General features: G+C 42.1%; 1 protein-coding gene across 2 annotated transcripts in view; it reads right to left on the bottom strand.

Moving 5' to 3' along the window:
• Nucleotides 1-20,948, bottom strand: part of pals1a (protein associated with LIN7 1, MAGUK p55 family member a) — a 164,387-nt gene that overhangs the window by 18,177 nt on the left and 125,262 nt on the right. For both annotated transcript variants that reach the window (XM_070878966.1, XM_070878965.1), the window contains 8 exons: nucleotides 20,084-20,245; nucleotides 19,835-19,912; nucleotides 18,075-18,258; nucleotides 17,050-17,121; nucleotides 13,155-13,226; nucleotides 9,020-9,187; nucleotides 8,739-8,941; nucleotides 4,246-4,356 (listed from right to left, as the gene is read on the bottom strand). In XM_070878966.1, the coding sequence (XP_070735067.1) occupies nucleotides 4,246-4,356; nucleotides 8,739-8,941; nucleotides 9,020-9,187; nucleotides 13,155-13,226; nucleotides 17,050-17,121; nucleotides 18,075-18,258; nucleotides 19,835-19,912; nucleotides 20,084-20,245 (1,050 nt within the window). The remainder of the gene's footprint in view (nucleotides 1-4,245; nucleotides 4,357-8,738; nucleotides 8,942-9,019; nucleotides 9,188-13,154; nucleotides 13,227-17,049; nucleotides 17,122-18,074; nucleotides 18,259-19,834; nucleotides 19,913-20,083; nucleotides 20,246-20,948) is intronic.

Below are 20,948 nucleotides of genomic sequence, written 5' to 3'. Positions count from 1 at the left end.
ATCAAGACCAAGTGCAGCCTTCAGGTGAAGCGAGACTAGAGGGAAGGAGACAAGTCATTCTGTTCCCAGTTTAAATTCTTCTAGCACCACTACTAGCTGGAGGGTGTATTGGAGCATGACAGAATTACATGGGCAGTTTCCATTATAAATATGGCTATACAAAATTTAAAATGTTAAAAGTCAACATGAACTGTGTACAGGCATAATATTTTTTATATATCTCCATATTTTAGTTACTATTAGCTTGGTATCCACTTCCAAAAAGGATGGGCATGCAGGAAACCCATTTCAAGAAATCTTGTGGCGCTGTCTGCAAGGTATGTGAAAGTGACCTATTATGACTGGTGCATTAATTGTCCTTCTATCAGGCAAAGTGCCAAGTCTCTGTTCTGCATGTTCCTCTGACAGGATAGCTGAGAACACGTATGCCTATTTAGGGAATCATGGATTACAAACCCATCTCAAGAACAAGAGATACCCAAAGGACTGGAATTAAAAATAATAAAGCATATTAAAAATGCAGCTGATACAAGAAGAAGTTGTTCTATCATCCTAAAGTATTCTCAATATATAATAAAATAATAAAAATGGCAGCATGAAAGACTTGATAATACCCTGTATTCTCACTACCTAAATAATTGCAAGATCAGCATGCACAGCATGTCTCAAGCTCCAACATGAAGTTGATTAAAGCTTTCTCAACAGAAACAGGGTTAATTAACTTGCATTTGGAAGTGATATGCAAACATTTGACTCAAATTCCAATGGTCCATCTCAGCATCTAAACAATGGAAGATTTTAGCGAAACATTGGAACCTCTATCATCCACTAAAATAGAGGACCTCCACTTGCTCCCCAGTGATAATCGACAGCCCACAAATTTTGGACTTGCATGTACGGTACAGCACTACTCTAGGCACAGCAATGAAGTACAATACGAATAAAGTGAATTTAATTCTATCTTGGGCTATAAGGTTGGCTTACGTCAGACAAAAGGAAATTACTTTAAGTGGAGTTTGCAATGAGACAACAGCTCATGCAATGTTTGGTCCCACAAAACCTCTGGCAGATAATCAGAAGGTGGGTAATTGGAATGTAGATGTTAAGAGGTTTCACTGCACATGCAGGAGGATTGAATACAGATAAACTACAACTTCCAATCATACACTCAGTCTGAATTTCTAAACATGGCCAACAGCAAATACACACAAGTGCTTACAGGGAAAGGAAATCCGGCAAACTGTTATCTCACTTTCTAACACACATCCGAAGCCCAAGATATTACACATCTGTTTTTTTTTTAAAAAAGAGTAAAAAGCTGTTAAAACTATGAAGTGGTTTTATTCATCTGGACAAGAGCTTGCATTTAAAAACATCTTTAACATAAAAAACATTTGAAAATGCTTCATAGACGTGTAATCACAGAAAAGTGGATGCTGAGCCAGAGAAGAAAATATTAGGAGGGGTGACCAATAGTCTGGTGATAGAGGTGGATTTTGAGGAGGAGAAGGAGGTGCAGAGTAGAAGGGTTGAGAGTGGAAATGTGGAGCATGGGGCCTCGATGGCTGAAGGCATGGCCATCAATGATGGGGTGAAGAGACCGGAGTGCACAAGACGTCACAGTTGGAGGAATGCAGAGTTCTCAGGGAGTAGTAGGCGTGGAGGAGGTTAGAGATAGGAAGCGGCAATACCAGGAGGGATTTAAAGAGGATGAGAATTTTCAGTCAGAGGCTTTGGGAGACCAGAAGACAATGTAGGTCAGCACGGATAGGAGTGATGGGCGAGAGGAACTTAGAGTGCGATAAGATATGGGCAGCAGAGTTTTAGATGAGCTGAAGTTTATAGACGTGGAGGATGGGAGGCCAGCCAGGAGAACATTGAAATAGTCTGTAGCTGAGTAAGGCATGGAAGAGAGTTTCAGCAGAAGATGGGCTGAAGCAGAGGCAAATAGGAAGCCAAGGTTGAGCACAGCCTGGTTCAATCTCAGGCAGTTGCCAGGGAGGGGGACGGTATCGGTGGCAAAGATAGGGAGTTAGTGACGGGGTCCAAAGACAACAGGGAATTGAGGCTCATTTAAGATTAGGTTTCAGATAAGCCTTTTGACAATACAGAGCTGGTGGAGAGGTAGCACGACAGTGGAGAGGTAGAGTAGGGTATCATCAGCATATATGCGGAAGCTGACCCCATGTCTTCAGATGTCATTGCCAAGGGAGCAACATGTAGATGAGGGGATCAAGGATAGAACCATTGGGGACACCAAATGCAACGTCCGGGGCATAGGAAGTGAAGCCTTTTGTTGGAGATGCTCTGACTATGATTGGATATGCAAGAGTGGAACCAAAGCAGGGCAGTCTCACTCAGCTGAACAATCGAGGCTCTGCATTGCAGGAGGATGGTGTGGTCGATCACAGCAAAGGCTGCAGGGTGGACTATGAGGAAAAATGCACCATGGCCACCGTCAATTGGTATCACAGGATGCCATTTGTTACTTGTATTTGGACCGTTTCAGTGCTGTGGAAAGGGTGGAAACCGGATTGAAGAGATTCAAACATAGAATTTCAGGAAAGATGTGCACAGAATTGGGAGGCAGCAACATGTTCAAGGACTTTGAAGAGGAAAGGAAGGTTGGAGATGGGGCAGTCTTTTGCAAGGACAAAGGGTCTAAGAGTGGGTTTTTGATGCGGGGGATTGGTGACAGCAGTACCCGAGGAGAGTGAACCATTTACAATGTCAGCTAGCATGGGTTCAGGAAAGGAGGTTGGATGGTCAACAGTTTCGTGCAAATGGGTCAAGGGAGCAGAACATGGGTCTCATGGACAAGATGAACTCTGAAAGGGCTCGACGACAGAGAGGATAAAACAAAAGAAAAATACGAGTTTAGGGCCTGGGTGGGTGAGCAAAGGAAAGCTGAATGGATGATCTCATTCAATGACAAAGTAGTCCACAAGCACCTCACATTGTTGTTGAAGGTGAGGGTGGTGGAAGTAGGGGAGAGGGGTTTAAGGGGATGGCTGGTAGTGGAGAAAAGCAGGTGCTTTTGGCAGAGAAATTTTAGGCCTGGTCATGCTTGATGTGGTACAGCCAGTTCTGCTGATGGATGGCTACATCAGTTGTGCATCAGATTCGCTCAAGTCTGAACTCCTGGCATCAAAGATGAGGGCCATATCAGGGGAATGAATAAGATGGCAGAAATATATAGAAAAAAAAAGAACTCTCATTTATATAGTGCCATTCACAGCCTCAGGCTGTTCAATAGCACTTCATGGCCAATGAAGTACTTTTGAAGTGTAATGTAGGAAATGCAGCAGCCAATTTGCATACAGCAAGGTTCCATATACAGAAATGAGATAAATAACCAGATTATCTGTTTCAGTTCTGCTGGTTGACGGATAAATGTTGGCCGGGACACCGGGGAGAAGTCCCTACTCCTCTTTGAATAGTACTATAGGATCTTTTACATCCACCTGAGGGGGCAGAGGACTCTGTTTAATGTCTCATCCAAAAGACAGCACCTCTGACAATGCAGCACCCCTTCAGTACGACACTGAATATCAGCCTAGTTTATGTACCTGGAGTAGGGTTGAACTTATGATGAGTCAGAGGCGTGAACACTACCCGAGCCAAGAGCGACACCTAGTCAAGATTTTACCGGGGACAAGGGCAAAGGTGGAGGTGAAAGTTTAGCAGTTCAATAGCTGAACAAGCATCGTAGTAAATGGAAGACCAAAGGTCTGATCTATAATCTCAGTAGTGCACATTAAATGAGAAATACCGATCGTAAGAAGGTGACAAGCAATACCTATTGCAAACTTAATTTGTTTTTTCAGACAATTCACTATTATATTAGCAACTTGTATATCATGGGAATGTTTTGAAACACATCCTGAAAGTATGGATTATAGACACTCATATCCACCTGAGAGATGAGGCAAGAAGGGAACAAACAAAAGCAGTGAAATGGTAACTGGGACAAAAGTACTTAACGAATGATAAAAGGTCAAAGCAATGAAAAACAACTTTTAAGGTCCGCAATATTGTATCAGGTGTTAATAGAAAAGTCCAAGAAAATTAACACTTAATACAAGGAACAGGAGAGAGAAAAAGTAATGTTGTTCGCAATTCTTGAATTAAACTTGTCGACCTTGAAACTACATTCTATAACTAAGTGTGCACCATGCCCTGTTTAAACTTGGTTTTATGCCTGCAGTGATTTCTCGAAAACACAAAAAGGTACAAAAATATTACCTTAGGATTTTTCCCCTCTTTGGTCAGCATTGCACGCAGTCTCTCCTGGGAAGGTGGTGCAATGAAGATTATGTAAGGTTTTAAATCTGAATTGCGCAGAATTCTCAATGACTAGGGAATAAAAAATATAGCAATGAGGAAAAAAATATGTAAAAATTCTGAACAGCCATTGATCGATGATATTTCTTTAGGACAAAACAGTTAATGCCATTTCATAATGATTTATTCCTTGGTTGTCAAGGGAAAATGTATTTTTCAGAGATTTTTCATTTCACTGAGACGCAATAAATGTAAATGAGGCACTAAGCTGTGCAATCTTGTATTGAAGAGAACTAACTGTAGAAGTGCTCTCGAGTTCCAAACAGAACACTGCAGTATATCACAAGTGCTGTACTTATGCATTATTTTATTTTTAAATACAGGAACAATAACAGCAGCAGAGGAGCTCAAATTAATTGGTCTAAGCTTGAGGGTTTATGTTAATAATTGCAATCAGATTTCTCCCACGGATTATAAATTTAGATAGTGAACAACAGATGGCTGTCTGCGGAATATAAAGCTGCAACATACTTCAGTGATACAGACTTGTAAGGCTCTCGAATATTTTATCAATGTGGGCCACTTAGTTATATACCATGTAGCCCAGTGGGTCACATCTAGAAACCTACAATGCAAAACACCAAATTAGAGGAATACACATAGGCAAACCACCATAAGCTAAGTTACAAACTAACTGCTTGAATTTGGTGTTGCTGTTTAAACTACCCAGTGCATTGTTTCAGGAAAGGATCGCAAGAGAGCGAGCCACTGAGTCTTCATGGGCTGTCTATGATGTGCAGGGCCTGGTTTGGAACGCTGTTTTAGTGGGTTATGAACAAATGTTGATCAAACTCATGTGTTTCAACCTTGAATTATGTCACTCTACTTTGTGTTCTTTGTAACATCTACGGTTATGAGAATTAGTAATCTACTGTCACCCCTGTCATTCTTTTCCATTACGGTCATCCAGTTTTGTTGCAAACTTTATGACCAGAAAAATAATAAACTAAACTGCAGTTTTTATAGGCTTCTTCGAAAAACATTTTTATTGGTGATTTTTTTATTTTTGAAAAAGCAATTAAATCATTATTTAATGACTCAAGACTTCAATGTCCTAAAAGATGCCTCATTAACAAAACAGACACATTTTACAGATTAAAGCATTATTAAACACATTAAAGCAAAATTAAACATAAAAGTATGGATATTTGTGTTCAAATGGTTTCTGCATTGAATTCATCCATATGAAACATTTCTGTAAAAACATATAAAAGGTTTCTACATTCTGTAAGTATCGAAGTACCAGATGTGCAAACTATTTTCATGCTCAGCACTTACTGTTAGTAGCAATTATTTTTGTACAGAATGTATTATTTTAGAGGAACTTTGCAGGAAACATAATGTAGGACAAAACAAACACATTTAGAATAATTATGGGTTGTCATGTAGCTTAACTGTCCTTGTTAGTTTCCTGCTCATTTCTTTGAGGTCCAGTGATCACAAGACACTTAGAGATGAAGGCGGCTATTCAGCCCAATACATCCAGCCAGAACAGCCTGTACTCCCACTATTGCTGCATCTAATTATTGTTTAAATGATTCCAGGCTTCTTGTCGCCACCCCTCTCCTAGGAAGTCCATTCCAAATATTGTCGATATGAAAAACCTCCTGATATTAGTCTTGTTACCTTTCTCAAGTTTGAACCTGTGCCCCCTTGTCCTACTCCCACTGTTTAATTTAAAGTTGTATTCAGAATTAAACTTTTTCATACCATGTGCTATCTTGCACATCTCTAAGGTCACCTCTCAAGACACTTCTTTTCAAGGCTACAAAGCACAAGTGTCTCCAGTCTTTCCTTATAACTCAGACCATTAGCACGAAGGATCAACCATCACCGAGGCTCTTCCTCAAGTTTGCTCTCGATATCCATTCCATTATTTTACATAGAATTTAAGAAAGACTTCTGGGTCTGTAGTTGTCTCTATCTGTTTTGCTCCCCCAGCCCCATTTTGAATATGAGCATTTTATGTTTTCAAACTACTGGTACCTCCTCCAGTGTCCACTAATTCTCCAATGATTGTCAGTGCTTCACCAATCACCTCGCCAGTCTCTCTCAACGCTCTGGATAATTACTGTGCAACTCTGATCATTTATTTGTTTTAGGTCCTTTCAGCTTGTCCTGGACATCAATCTCATTTGTATCAAAATCTTTAATTTTGCCTTTTTGCTCCTCTTCGGCAAAGAGATTGCTGTTCACATCTTCCCTTGTGAATATTTTGAGAATATTTACTAACTTGTGCTCATCATCAGTTTCAAGCTCATTTGAATATTTTAATCTCACCTCTTCTATAAGTCCACTTGCTTTTGTCGTACTGGAAGATTTTTTTTTACTGTTACATTTTGCCTCAGCAGCTATAATTTTTTCTTGGTCTCTCTCAGCCACTCTGATCACCTTTATAAACTTGTTTCTGCAGAATCCTATCTTCGTCCCAGTGAACCCTTTCTCCTTCATGATTTGTAAAGGTCATGTTGCCTCTTCATTTCACTTTGTTAATTAATTTAGGGTTGTGCTTGTTGATCTTAGATGTGTTCTTGTCCTGCATGTCTAGCATTATTCTTTTAAAGATGTTCCATTTGGCTTCTACAGAAATATTGACAAACATCTTTCTCCAATCCATTTGTCTCAATTCTTCACTCATCTCTTTGAAATTAGCCTTTTTAAATTTATAACTGTCTTCTAGTCACTGGTATTACTATGTTCCAGATCATTCTGTGACCACTGTCCCTCAGGAGTGCTACAACTTCTGTTTTTTTGATGCTATCTGGATCATTTACAACTGCCAGGTCAAGATAAGCACCGCCCCCTGGGGCTTCCCTTCAACCTTCAGTCATGCATTGCATTTGTCACCTCTGACTCTTAATCACTTTGGCTTTTCCAATTTATATTGGGTTGACTGAAGTCTCGCATTAAAACAACTTTCCTGGTCTCACACATCGTATCTCTTCATAAAGCAAATTGTCTATGTATTGACCTGGCGATCTATAACATACTCGGAGTGTTAGCTTAGATTTATTTGCATTAGACATTTCGAACCAGTGTAGCTTTCTGTGCCTGACTCATTCCAACTGTAGCAATTTAATTTATGTCCCAGTTGTCGCTGACATATATGGCTCCTTTTCTATCCTTTATAAGCACTGTACATCACTGAGTGCTACATTCATTTCCATCTTCTAGGTTTAACTATGTTTCTGATATTCTCACATTGAAGTTCCCTACTGCCACAACAGCCTCCGGTTCTGGCATCTTATTTCTAATGCTTCTCGTGTTCATATACTTTAGGCAGATTAGGGGCGTCAACTGTAGCTCAGTGACTCTCACCTCGGAGTCAGAAGGTTGCAAGTTCAAATCCCAGTTCAGAGACTTGAGCACAAAATCTAGGCTGACACTTTAGTGCCATACTGAGTGAGTGTTACACTGTTGGAGGTGTCATCTTTTGGATGAGACGTTAAACTTTGGCACTATCTGCACCCTCAGGTGGATCTGAAAGATTCCATGGCAAGAGCATGATTCGGAGAAGAGCAGGGGAGTTCTCCCCAATGTCCTGGCCAATATTTAATCCCTCAACGAACATCACTAAAAACAGATTACCTAGTCATTATCACACTGCTATTTGCGGGACCTTGCTTGTGCGCAAATTGGCTGCCGCCTACATTACTTCATTTTTTTTTTAAAGTACTTTGTGACGTTCTGTAGTCGTGAATGGTGCTATATAAATGCAAGTCTTTCTTTAAAAAAAAATCTTTCATGTTTCTTAGTTTCAGCTTTTTCCTAAGATCCTGTAGATTTGCATTTCTCCAGGTTACTATGTCCATATCCAACTTTTGACGATCACATTTAATCTGGAATATGGTTATCTCCTTGTCCTCCCCGCACCAACCTAGTTTAAATGATTTTCAATTGTTGGCACAATTAAAGTGCAGTCTCTACTGTAAGAGTTATTTTTAATCTGGCCATAACCCCAATTACTTATGAAGGTAACACTGCTGTTTTGCCATTAGGCTGGCAAGTATTCACTTACCTCCTTAATTATTTAATTCCTCTCCCTTCCTTAGCACTGGAAGTGTACCAGAGAATACTGGAAGTATGTCAGAGAACACTACTTTGGGTTTTGAGGCAACCTTTCTGTATGTCCCTTTTAAGGTCCCAATACTATTTTTCCCTGTTATTAACCCCCACTTGGGCTACCACTATAAGGCCTGATTCGGACACCATCAGCATCCCCACTCAAAATAAAAACTGACTTTCACTGAATTTACCATGCATTTTCCAGCACAATTTTTGCCCTGATTTTCTTTTGGTTTAAAAACACCCCCAAAAAATGATTTTAATGAAAACATTCCAATTAACACAAATTTCTTATTAGACTGAAGTAACTTGTTCTTTTGGCTGCTTACCTGGGTATGTAAATTTAACAGGCATATCTTCCCAGAGTTGATCACCTGTCGAACCGAATCGATACTGGTGCCATAGAGATTCTTTTCATATTCGCCCTGTTCGATGAATTTGTTGGTTGCCTTGTCTGCTTCAAAATATTGCCGTGACACAAAGAGGTAATCACGCCCATTCACTTCATTATCTCTCATGGAACGTGTTGTATCTACAAATGTAAGGATATGAGTTATGTAGAAAATGTACCATACAACACAGCTAAAACAAGATAGTTCAGATAACTTACGAGGTACTGCCGGAGCAAAACGATCAGCCTCTCTTTCCATCAGTTTCTGCCGCAGTTCATCCTGACCACAGTTTGGTGGACCAATCAAAACAATTGGCCGCTTCCTGCTTGCAGGTTGGTGATATAGTGACATTTCTTCATACGTCAAGATCTCATCATTGTCATAATCTAATGGGGGAATTATAAATAAAAGTCACTCACACAAGTTAATCAGATGTGTTATTTGCACCTATACTAAACCAATCATTCCTTGATGAGTTTCAGAGACATGACTAAAAATGGCAATCTGTAATCTTGCAAATTAAAAAAAAGCTTCTATGTAGTTTTAGTGATAAATTTACAACAACTTACATTTATATAGCACCTTTAACATAGTAAAACCTCCCAAGGTGCTTCACAGGTGCATTAAAAAACAAAATTTGACACTGAGCCACAAGGAGAGATTAGGGCAGATGACCAAAAGCTTAGTCAAAAGGGTAGGTTTTGACGAGCGTCTTAAAGGAGGAAAGAGAGTAGAGAGGCAGAGAGGTTTAGGGAGAGAATTCCAGAGCTTAAGGCTTTGGCAGCTGAAGGCACGACTACCAATGGTTGAGCAGTTAAAATCTGACTTTAAATATGGACTCTCTCCGATCCATTCCGTTACTACCAGGATATATGTATTCTAATAATTGCTACATAACCAGGCCTATAAATTTATAATCTTATACTGTGTAAGTTTTGCTGCATTACTCAGAAAGCAACTGCATCTTACACAGTTCTCCATTGTAATCATTTCAAAAGAATGCCTTTCTACATCCGCTTCTTGCATCAACTGGCAACAGTGCAAAGATCAATTCGAGATGAGAGCAGTATCCAATTTAAGTATCTGTTTTTTCTTCCCACACCTATCCCAACGAATTAAGCTTAATCTCAACAGTAATTGACTGTGCTGATTAAGGCCAAATGATGGATAGTGAAATATTTACCACAGACTTTGATCAGAGTGTTAACACGAGTCAAATTAGGAGCAGTTTTCTCCTGTGGATACCAATTAGAATTCTACCGAGATTAGTCCAAACACCTTTCATCATTTGGGACTTTTTCCAAATTTACAACTCGGAGGCAATGGACAGAATTCAAGCTAACCATTTCATTGTACCACACTTATAAATTACTGGCAATTCTGCATGGCAAATCATTTGCATACAGACCAACCTAGGAAACTAGCAAAAGCTGATCACAGCTTCAAAAAAGTTGAGTCTCCAAAAAACTGGTATATTAAGAACTGCCTTAACTATAAACATATGGCAAATGAAAACAAGTAGTTACATGGGTTTTGTAACATAAACTATATGTACACATAGCATTCTTTCACTTGTGCAGGAAGGGGAGAATGAAGTACAAGAAAGCCTGAAGGAGAAGAGGTGGTTCAGGGGCATGCTCCCTGGAACATTTACATTAAACCTAATGCATTCTGGTTAATGCCGACACTCTCTTTCTTTCTGCAGATGACACTAAGTTGGGTGGCGGTGTGAGCTGCGAGGAGGATGCTAAGAGGCTGCAAGATGACTTGGACAGGTTAGGTGAGTGGGCAAATGCATGGCAGATGCAGTATAATGTGGATAAATGTGAGGTTATCCACTTTGGTGGCAAAAACACAAAGACAGACTATTATCTGAATGGCGGCAGATTAGGAAAAGGGGAGGTGCAACGAGACCTGGGTGTCATGGTACATCAGTCGTTGAAAGTTGGCATGCAGGTACAGCAGGTGGTGAAGAAGGCAAATTGCACGTTGGCATTCATAGCTAGGGGATTTGAGTATGGAGCAGGGAGGTCTTACTGCAGTTGTATAGGGCCTTGGTTGAGGCCTCACCTGGAATATTGTGTTCAGTTTTGGTCTCCTAATCTGAGGAAGGACATTCTTGCTATTGAGGGAGTGCAGCGAAGGTTCACCAGACTGATTCCCAGGATGGCAGGACTGACATATGAGGAGAGACTGGATTGACTGGGCCTGTATTCACTGGGGTTTAGAAGAATGAGAGGGGATCTCATAGAAACATATAAAATGCTGACGGGACTGGACAGGTTAGATGCAGGAAGAATGTTCCCGATGTTGGGGAAGTCCAGAACCAGGGGACACAGTCTAAGGATAAGGGGTAAGCCATTTAGGACCGAGATGAGGAGAAACTTCTTCACTCAAGAGAGTTGTTAACCTATGGAATTCTCTGCCACAGAGAGTTGTTGATGCCAGTTCGTTGGATATATTCAAGAGGGAGTTAGATATGGCCCTTACGACTAAAGGGATCAAGGGGTATGGAGAGAAAGCAGGAAAGGGGTACTGAGGTGATGATCAGCAGTGATCTTATTGAATGGTGGTGCAGGCTCGAAGGGCCGAATGGCCTACTCCTGCACCTATTTTCTATGTTTCCCTACCACCGCTTCTAACTCGTTTCCTTCTTAAGTTCATTGCTATGCTTTGCTCCCTTCCATTTCCCCTTTGTCACCCATTATTCTTCCCTATTGGCCTTTTCCCTCTCCTACCCGAATCCAGCTGCTAACGAACCATACTGAGCCCTTACTCCCCTAGCACTAATGGGAGTGGTTCTGGCCTTGGCATTCTGTAGGTGAGAATTCCTGTCTACAGTAGAGAGCCAAAATCATAATCATTGGCATCTTGAGCATCTCTGATTTTAATTGCTCACCCATTGGTGGCAGTGCCTTCAGCTGCCTATGTCTTAAGTTTTGGAATTCCCTCCCTAAAACTCTCCACTTTGCTTACCTCCTTTAAGACGCTCCTTAAAAGCTATCTCTTCAACTAATCTTTTAGTCATCTGCCCCAATTTCTCCTTATGTGGTTCGGTGTCAAATTTTGTTTCATAACACTCCTGTGAAGCACCTTGGGACTTTTTGCTACGTTAAAGGCGCTATATAAATACATGTTGTTGTTATTTGTGGGAAGAGTTGAGTTGACGAAAAGGGGACCTGATCTGGTCTATTAGCAGTTGTAATAGGTAGCAGCAGTACTGAAGGGGAGGTGAAAGATCGCCACCGATTTTTATCAGCAAAAACTGGCATATTGAGCAGGCTGAATATCGTGTGAACTGAAGGTTGGCAGATCTGGAGCATATGTTTCAGATGCAAAATTATCCAGCTTCAGGTCATAAAATAATTAAATATTTAGCAAACATTACACCACATGGTGGTTGTTGTTCACTAAATCAAGATCCTTACATTGGGATAGAATTTGGCCAGTACAGATTTCTGGCGCACTCACTAGAGTTGCGCCACTTTTGTCCGTCTCGAAGTGCTCCAAAAATCTTTGGGCCGAGTTTGGATGCACCCCAGCCTCGCCTCGATGGTGGCGTAGCGTGGCCACTGGATTCAGGGCGGAGCCAGGTCCAGGCGCTGAAAACAGTGCCGGGACCTCAGCACATGCGCGCTAGAGTGAGCACGCATGCGCAGTAGCACCTCGCCCCAGAATCTGTAAGAGTGTGCTGCAGGCTGTGTGGGAGGGGTCGAAACGCGGCGCCCCTATCCCTGGCCGAATGGGCTCCCTCATCGGTGGCCCGCTGCCTTCCCGGGCCGTATTTTGGTCGGACTTCTATTTTTTTTTAAATTTGTTATTGATTGATTGATTGCTTATTACTTTGGTCTTGGTGCTTTAGATGCAGGGTTCCTTCTATTTTTAATTTGTTAATTAATTGCTCATTACTTTTTGTGCTTTGTAAGTCTTGCAGGTCCTCTCAGCTTCCTTGTATTTTTTATTTGTCATTGATTGCTTATTTTTGTGCTTTGTTTAGTGCTTGGTGCTTCAGAATGTAGTTAGCTGCGCTATTTCTTAACTCTCCACAAGGGTTTTCTGTGTGGGCCACAAGTGGCCACATACGTTGGCCTAAGTTAGTTTGGAGTAACTATTAGCTATCCAAATTGGGTTAAATGGCCAAAAAAGGCATAGGTGGCTGGTAACACCCACTTTTGGAAAAAAAACTAAACTAAAAAAAAATCCCAACTAACTCGCTTACACTGGTGCAGATTAAATGTGCAGAATGGGGATTTTTAAGATACTCCAGAAAAGTCAAGTTGCTCAAAAAGAAATAGAGCAACTCCTGGCCAAATTTGGGCCCCCCAAAAAACTGGACATCTTATTAATACATACCATCATTTCGATTTGCGTTGTATAACACCTTCTTCCGCTTCTTTTTATTTTTCTTAGCACACCAAAGTTTACCTAAAGTAGAAAAATGTTAGGGCCAGTGTTATTTTACACCAAGTGTGTAAACTTGAAGTACATTTCAAGGCTAACTTTCAAACAGGTGAAATACGACAGTCGCAGTTAAGAGGGGGTAAAGTTGGAACCAGATCACTATCATTGTGTTCTTAACAAGTGCCTGACCCAGCTCATTGAAAGAGCTGCCCAATTAGTCCCACTTCCCTTTCCTCATAGTCCAACAAGTGTTTCCCCTTCAAGTATTTATCCAATTCCCTTTTGAAAGTTATTGCCGAATCTGCTTCTACCACCCTTTCAGGCAGTGCATTCCAGATCATAACAACTCACTGCATTAAAAAAAAAACTCCTTCTCTCACCTCTGGTTCTTTTCTCAATTACCAATCTGTGTCTTATGGGTACTGATAATATTGTTTTTGATTCTTTGGGGATCCCTTGCTTGACAGCCTGGAAAATCATGACACTACAAGCAGGATACCATGGAGCCGAAATTCACCATCCCCGAAGGGATGGCTATCGTCGAGTTTGGGCGGTCAACCAAAAAAATCAATCGGCCACTGCGGTCGGGTACTTTTCCCTTCCCGAGCTATATTCAGTCCGGGGAGGATTTCAGCGGTGTTCACTTCCCGCGCAGTAAAGGAGGGTTTCCAGTGGTGAACTCTGCAGCGTGTGGGCTGCTGGAAAGGGACTAGCAGAGTGAAATTCACCGAGGAAAAGATAGAACTTTTCCCGGTAGTGCCCCCGCGAGGTTTTCAATGTGGTGCTTGAATGCGACACCATTGGGGCCCTTTGGTAGGTAAAAAGTTTTATTACTTATTAATGTTTTTATTTCATTTTCAGCATGCATCCGCAGTATTTATCTTTTGAAAAAGTTTTATTAATTGTTTTGGCTTCATTAAACCTGTTGAGTGCTGCTCAGAGGTTTGCACATACCCCTGCACCTTTGTACAACTTTCAGTCTGACTAGTGGAGGCCTGTGGACTGCAGAGACCTGCTTGGCAGGGTTCACCCTGAGGATGGGAGAAGCGTTGGGAGGGCGACACCTGGTATACCTGGTCAGAAGCAGGGCAGCCGCAGAAGGCGGCGTCAGCACCGTGCAGACAGGCAGCGGGCAAGGGAGACAGCAGCCATGATTCGTTCATTCTGCGCCAGACCAGTGTGCCGGCCGTCTTCACCGGCCCGAATCAGGATTGCGGTTGGCTGCTTGGGAACAAGGGATATCCCCTGTCCACTTGGCTGCTCACTCCACTGCAGAACCCCCGGATAGCGCAAGAGAATGCTCATTGTGCCACCAGGTGCATCATCGAGCAGTGCATAGGCATCCTTAAGCAGAGGTTCCGGTGCCTGGACCGCTCTGGTGGCACCTTGCAGTACTCTCGACGGGTCTCCACAATCGTCGTGGTCTGCTGCATGCTGCATAACCTGGCCATCATGAGGGGACAACTGCTGGAGGTCAAGCCAGCAGTACCACCTGAGGAGAAGGAGGAAGAGGAGGCGGCACAGGAGGAAGCGCAGGAGGATCCCCGTTGTCCCAGAGCTTGGAGGAGTCAACCCATCGCCGCCCTGGAAGGGCCGGGTGCAGACTGGCCAGCACCCTCATGGGAGGGTGTGTCCTCACATACATGGAAGTGCCTGACACCTCCCCTGGAATCTCCCTCCATGCATTATGTAGTGCCTGTCTGCCAGGTCTCCCCACGTCAGGAAACAGTATTCTTCTATGGTCCTCCACACCGTCCATCAGTGTCTCCAGCTCCATATCAGTGAACCTGTTGGCTCTCCTTGCACCTCTTACTCCAGCCATCCTTCCAAACTCCTTCCCCCTTCAGGGCCCTGGCCTTTAGAAGGCGATTAGAAATCCTTACCTGCATGCTGAATTTCTCAGTGGTGATGACGCTTAAATTAAGACAGCCACACTGCTGAAAAATCCACTTTGGAAGGGTTCATTAGCATTGGAACCCAATTTTTCACTTTTGGAACTGAATATGGGGTGGCCCCAGCCACTCAAAAATTTCAGCGCTAATGGCCAAAAAAGGTAGGAAGAGCACCAGCTTTCCAACGGTACTGAATTTTGTGCCCCATGACTTCCAGTGGCTTTTGCTGTTGTTGCTATGACTACAGTAATTTTACAGACACAAGCGAAGGATTCCCTTGCTGTACAGATTACATTTTTGTTAAGTTCAAATATCAACAAAGAATGGGTTAAGAAGTCTTCATCATATGGTTAAGGGTTGAGTTTTTACCTTTATAACTCAGTTACATTTCAGACCAATAATTTAACAATATTTTATAACTAAATTGGGATACCAAGTGTTGTACAATAATTAGGATACAGGTTGAGTGTCTGAAATCCAGAAACCTCGGGACCAAGGCCGTTCTGGATTCCGGGTATTTCCGGATTTTGCCTGGGCCGAGATGGGGTCGGGCAGCCGAGGTAAGGGGGAGAGGTCAGCCCGCTGAGGTAAGGGGGAGGGGGGAGAAGCCAAGGCACGGTCGGGCCACCGAGGGCCGGGGCGGGCAAAGTCGGGCCACCGAGGGCCAGAGCGAGATCAGGCCGCTGAGGGCCGGGGCGAGGTCGGAACATTTTCCGGATGACCCCGCCACGGATTGGCCCGGTGTCCGGATTCTGGAACATTCCGAATTTTGGAACTCTGGATTTCGGACGCTCAACCTGTATTACAACATGCTGTATTGTGATATACCAGATACCAATTAAGGTAATATTTCTCAAAATCTAGTGAAACAAAATGCCTATCATTGCAATATGACTCATTGATACAGACTGCCACCTTGGAACTTGATGCTTAAATGGCGCTACTGATGTTTATGAATGCAAGTACATTTAACTACATAACGCAACACCCACTTCAAGGCAGCTATGGCTCTGTATTTAAGATGATTTTAACCAGCCAGTCAAGCTTTGTTTTTGGGACTTGGAAAATGTTCTGAATGCCTCATTGGTATCTACCCCGAAGTAGTCCAGATGCACAAGACAACAAGGAGTGACAATCATTTCTAATTACGACAAGAACAGTTCAGTTTCATAGATACATAAAATATTACACTGCAACATTCTGCCAACCATATAGAAGGTAAATATTCCGAAGTTAGATTAATTTATCAAAACTGAATATTCTACAGATCAAATCTGGCCAATTAATCAATGGCTAAATAATTAAGAGTTGCGTTGAGAGTATTCAACTCCTAAATACCAAGAAAGATACAAATCAATTATCGAACAGTTGCAAGAAGACCGTTATCCTGTTTCTGGTATTGCTGTGGATTATGGAAATGGTACCATGATAAACTTCAAGCTACAACACAAAAATTCTTCTAACTATGAAACATTCTGTTTTGAATGCAGATGGGAGATTTGGACAAATATTTTCATTCAGTCATGAAGAAGAGTTGTTCTGCACCACAGATTGTTCCATGGATATCAATAGCACATCACCTGGGCTATGGTGTACACTTTGCAGGATTGGTTGAGTCCTAGTATAGCCTCTTCCTGCACCCGAGGATGTGGATGCCATCCGGCGGCTGAGCCGGTAACCAGTAAAGGTACACACATTGTACATAGCCGCCACTTTCAAGCACAAGTCATGGCTGGAGTCCAAATTTACATCTTCACTATGAAAGTCCAACCATCTACAGCTTGGAATTACTTCAGTCACATCTTAATTACACTCATTGATAGACTTAATTTAAAGGCAATAATGCACTGCAAAAATTATTTTTATGATGATTCTATAATAGTCCCAATTTGTATTTAATTGTTCACATTTTTAAGTCTTAATTTACAAGCCTTTGAATTTATATTTTTCCTAACCTGATTTCTCTGGTTCCTTGTCTTCCTCAATGGTTTGTTTCATGGCTTCTCTTTGTTGCTGGAAGCTTTTCCCTGTTTATATGCAAAGGAAAAAGGTTACTACAAAGAATAAGATACATGAGTGTAATAATAAAAAATAAATTTTTTTTATAGCAAGTTACGAGAAAAATTCATTTGTGGGGTTCAACCCATGCCACAAAGATACTTTAAGACATACATCGTCAGTTATTTCTAACAAGGATGTCAAAATCAGGATCTATTGTCAGGGTTCAATAACTCAAAGGGTGCATTTATACAACAACCTTTAATGTCATGGCAAAGTGGTTGGTGTGTAAACGAGAAGTGGCGCAAGCAATTTCAGACTGGACTGCACGAAAGCTGCTCAAAATGAAACCCTGAACTGCAGATCCCAGGCTGCAATGTTAATGTGGTGTTCTGCAGTTCAGATTCAGAAGTACTCAGTGGACTGAACTTTTCCAGCAAGGTAGGTAAGATGGGTTTCTGATTAGTTTTCCAGTTTGATTTCTCTCCAGAGAATACTGTAAGAAATGCTCTTCATTGTTGGTGAGCTTTACAAACAGTCATGTACACATGCTCTCTTCATGGGTTGATCAGCAGAATTTTTTTTTTCGCGACGTACTATTAAACAAAATAATGTTTATTTTAAGCATTACAATCATTGCATTATTGTGCATGTGCCATGACACAATATGAACAGGTTGCAAACCGATTTGAAGTTAGATGGGGTTTGGAAGAGCCAGTGTAAATCAAAATCAGAAGCAACTTGGGATGTTGCACTCAGTTTGCTTCAAGTATAAAAGCCACCTTTCAATTACGTTTTCACAAACCACCATTTAAACAAAAATATGGGTGGGGGAAGAATGCAGAAACAAGAAACTTAATAATTTTGTAGAGATTATTTTTAAAGCAGTTATTAATGGCAAGGTTCCCTCTTCACAACCGAGCTACAAAGAAGTACATTACAACAAAAAACATAGGTGAGTAACGGTATACTAATGTCCTACCTGGAACAAGCCCAGCTAATGGTTGATTGTCTTCATCTCCATCTCTGTAAGCTTGCCACCAGTTGGGGTCTTCTTGGCTTATTACATGAAGTATGTCACCTTTTTGGAAAGATAGCCCCAGCTCACGACAGGGAATATAAGGGTCATCTGAGGGGTCATAATCAAAATGGGCTTTCACGTGTACCTGAAGAAACAGGCAGTTATACATTTATCAAAATATCCTTTTTCATTTTTTAAATTACAAAGTATTCTCTGCTCCTCATCACAATGCATTCAGAGTTGAGAGGCAGAGATCCACAACCTGCTTCCATGACAGTTCCTACTATTTTTGTCTTTTCAAGGAGAAAGCTCTTGTCTCCACACAGCACCTTCTCCCAGGGTTTGAGAATACATCAAGTGACAAAACATCAGCATGAACCAGAGTATGACCACGCCGTGGGCCTTTAAGACACAGCACATTCTACAAATCTCCCCCGTGGATATTCATGCAGCAGTCATTTTCTTCCAAATAGAAGACTGCATGGATAGCCCACAGTCTGGTCCACAAAGTTTGACACCAGGACCCTTCTGTTTATCAGCTTGCTGTAAGCACATTTACCACAGAAATTATATTTACAATTCTAACAAACTGGCTACTGGATTACATTGAAGTCTAATCCATCATTTCTACTTTTTATAACTCAAACAAAATCATGGAAACACACACAGCTTTGAAACTTTACACTTTACTAGTAACCATTGACTACGAAGACAACGACAACCCATTCTCCCATTTTTCATTAAAAGAGGCCTTTCAACCCTCATACTCGAATAACTAGTTGTAACAACACAACAATCTGTCATCCTGAACGTTTTCTCCACCCCCCCGCCCCACTCGCACCTTCCAAATTGGAAGTAAAGCATTTCAACACACACGCACAAAGCACAAATAATCAGTTTTCTATCAGTTCAACCATTTAAAAAGTTAACAGACTGGACTGATCGAGTATGACTACGGTCACAAAAATAGAAATCAGTCTGCTAAAGCAACAAGATACATCATTCATCATAGGCAATCCCTCGAAACGAGGATGACTTGCTTTCACGCCAAAAGAAGGATGAGTTCACAGGTGTTTCGAATGAAGAACCTGAACTACATCCTGAAGGGTGGAAGATGCCTGTTTGTGGATTTAAAAAAAAAACATGTGGTGACCATTCCATACCAGCCACCATACAGGTTTGACAGAGCTAGGTCTTGGTCCAGTGGCAAGGATTACCCAAGACAACTGGAAACCTGCTCTGCTGTACAGATCTGCACACATATCGCAGCGTGGGCTGGCCCGTGCTGCCCCTGGGCCCCGATCACATCCCTCCAGTCTCTCACAGCTCCTTCGCCCCGATCTTGCCGCTCCTGTTGCATCTGCCCACGCTCCAATCACTGACCTAAACCTTGCTGACGTCACTCTTCGCTGCCGTTGCCCTCCTGCACCAGCTCGCGCTGTTCCCTGTAGTGGCATGCTGCCACGCTGCTCCGAGGCCACCGCTCGCCGCTCCTTTTATGGCCCTGACCTGCTGCTTGATGGTTTCTCGCAGGTTGGGGCCTCCACGCTGCTCCCTGGGCCGCACCCAGCTCCTTTTATGGCCCTGACCTGCCGCTGATGGTTTCTCGGTCGGGGCCTCCACGCTCCAACAAGATGCAGTCAAATAGTCAAATAGAAGTTAACAATTTAAATCAGTTATGTATACCTTCTAAATAGCTGTTTTATATATAGCTTACTTACCACCATCTCCTTGGCAGGAGGGTTCTTCGTCTGCTGACTGGGAATCAGCACAAATGTCAGTGTACCATGCATATCAGCCTACGTGCATAACAAAGAAAAAAAACGTTAGTCTGACTTTATTGAAATATCAGGCAATTTAATTCAAAGACTACCGGAAACATGAAAACCACACAAATACTTCACAAGGATCAGATCTACAAAATCAGAAAGAAAATACAGCTTTAAATAGGATAAAAACAAATGACATACCAGCAAATCAAACACCTCATTGACATCTTTTCCACGAATCTCAATTCCATTTATTTCAAGAACTTCATCTCCTTCATGCAATACACCACTCTTCTCTGCTGCGCCACCCTTCACTATACGGCTGATAATGACAGATTCCACATCATTGCGTACCGTGGCTCCCTGTACACGAATACAAAGGAACATGAGTCATTCAGGTTGACTGTGAACCACAGACAGGTTGAATGCCTGGACTGTTGATGAATCGGCTGATTCCCGCTAAGACAGCGATGGATGCACTACCAATGGCTCACTGTCCCTGTGCTAGGGAGGGGGGAAAAAAATCAGCTCAAAATACTGCTCTTTGTCGCTAGTGATCCTCTGTTTTAAAGGACACATGAATCTCAGGTGATAACAGGAATGTATTTAGCTATGATGCTCGTTACCCAACTACTTTGCTGTGATACCCATGTGCTCAAACTTCTCTTCTAAGGCAGTCCCCTTGAGTCGAGGAGGACTTGCTTCCACACTAAAATTAGTTCCAAGATGACTAATGAGCCTGATGTTCCAGGTCCCGTACTTCATTTTAAAGAGAGGAAGATACCTGTGCGTGAATTCTTTTAACGTGAGGTGGCCGTTGCACACCAGCTACCACACAAACTTGACAGATCAGGGTCTTGGTTCAATGGCAAGGGGATCCAAGACGATTGGAGAGCAGGCTCTGCTGCATGGGCCTAGCACTAACACACATTCTTACTGACCCCTTTCCTCAGGTCCTCTCGCCCTGGTTTTCAGAGATGTTTCCTACATTACAACAATTATTCTGTAAAGCATTCCACACATACCAATAGCATTCCCTTTTTCTTCCTTCCCTGGTCGCACATTC

Source organism: Pristiophorus japonicus, chromosome 4 (assembly GCF_044704955.1).
Source record: "Pristiophorus japonicus isolate sPriJap1 chromosome 4, sPriJap1.hap1, whole genome shotgun sequence".
Classification (NCBI taxonomy): domain Eukaryota; kingdom Metazoa; phylum Chordata; class Chondrichthyes; family Pristiophoridae; genus Pristiophorus; species Pristiophorus japonicus.
The sequence above is the reverse complement of the archived record's forward strand: the minus strand, read 5'-3'. Positions and strand labels throughout refer to the sequence as shown.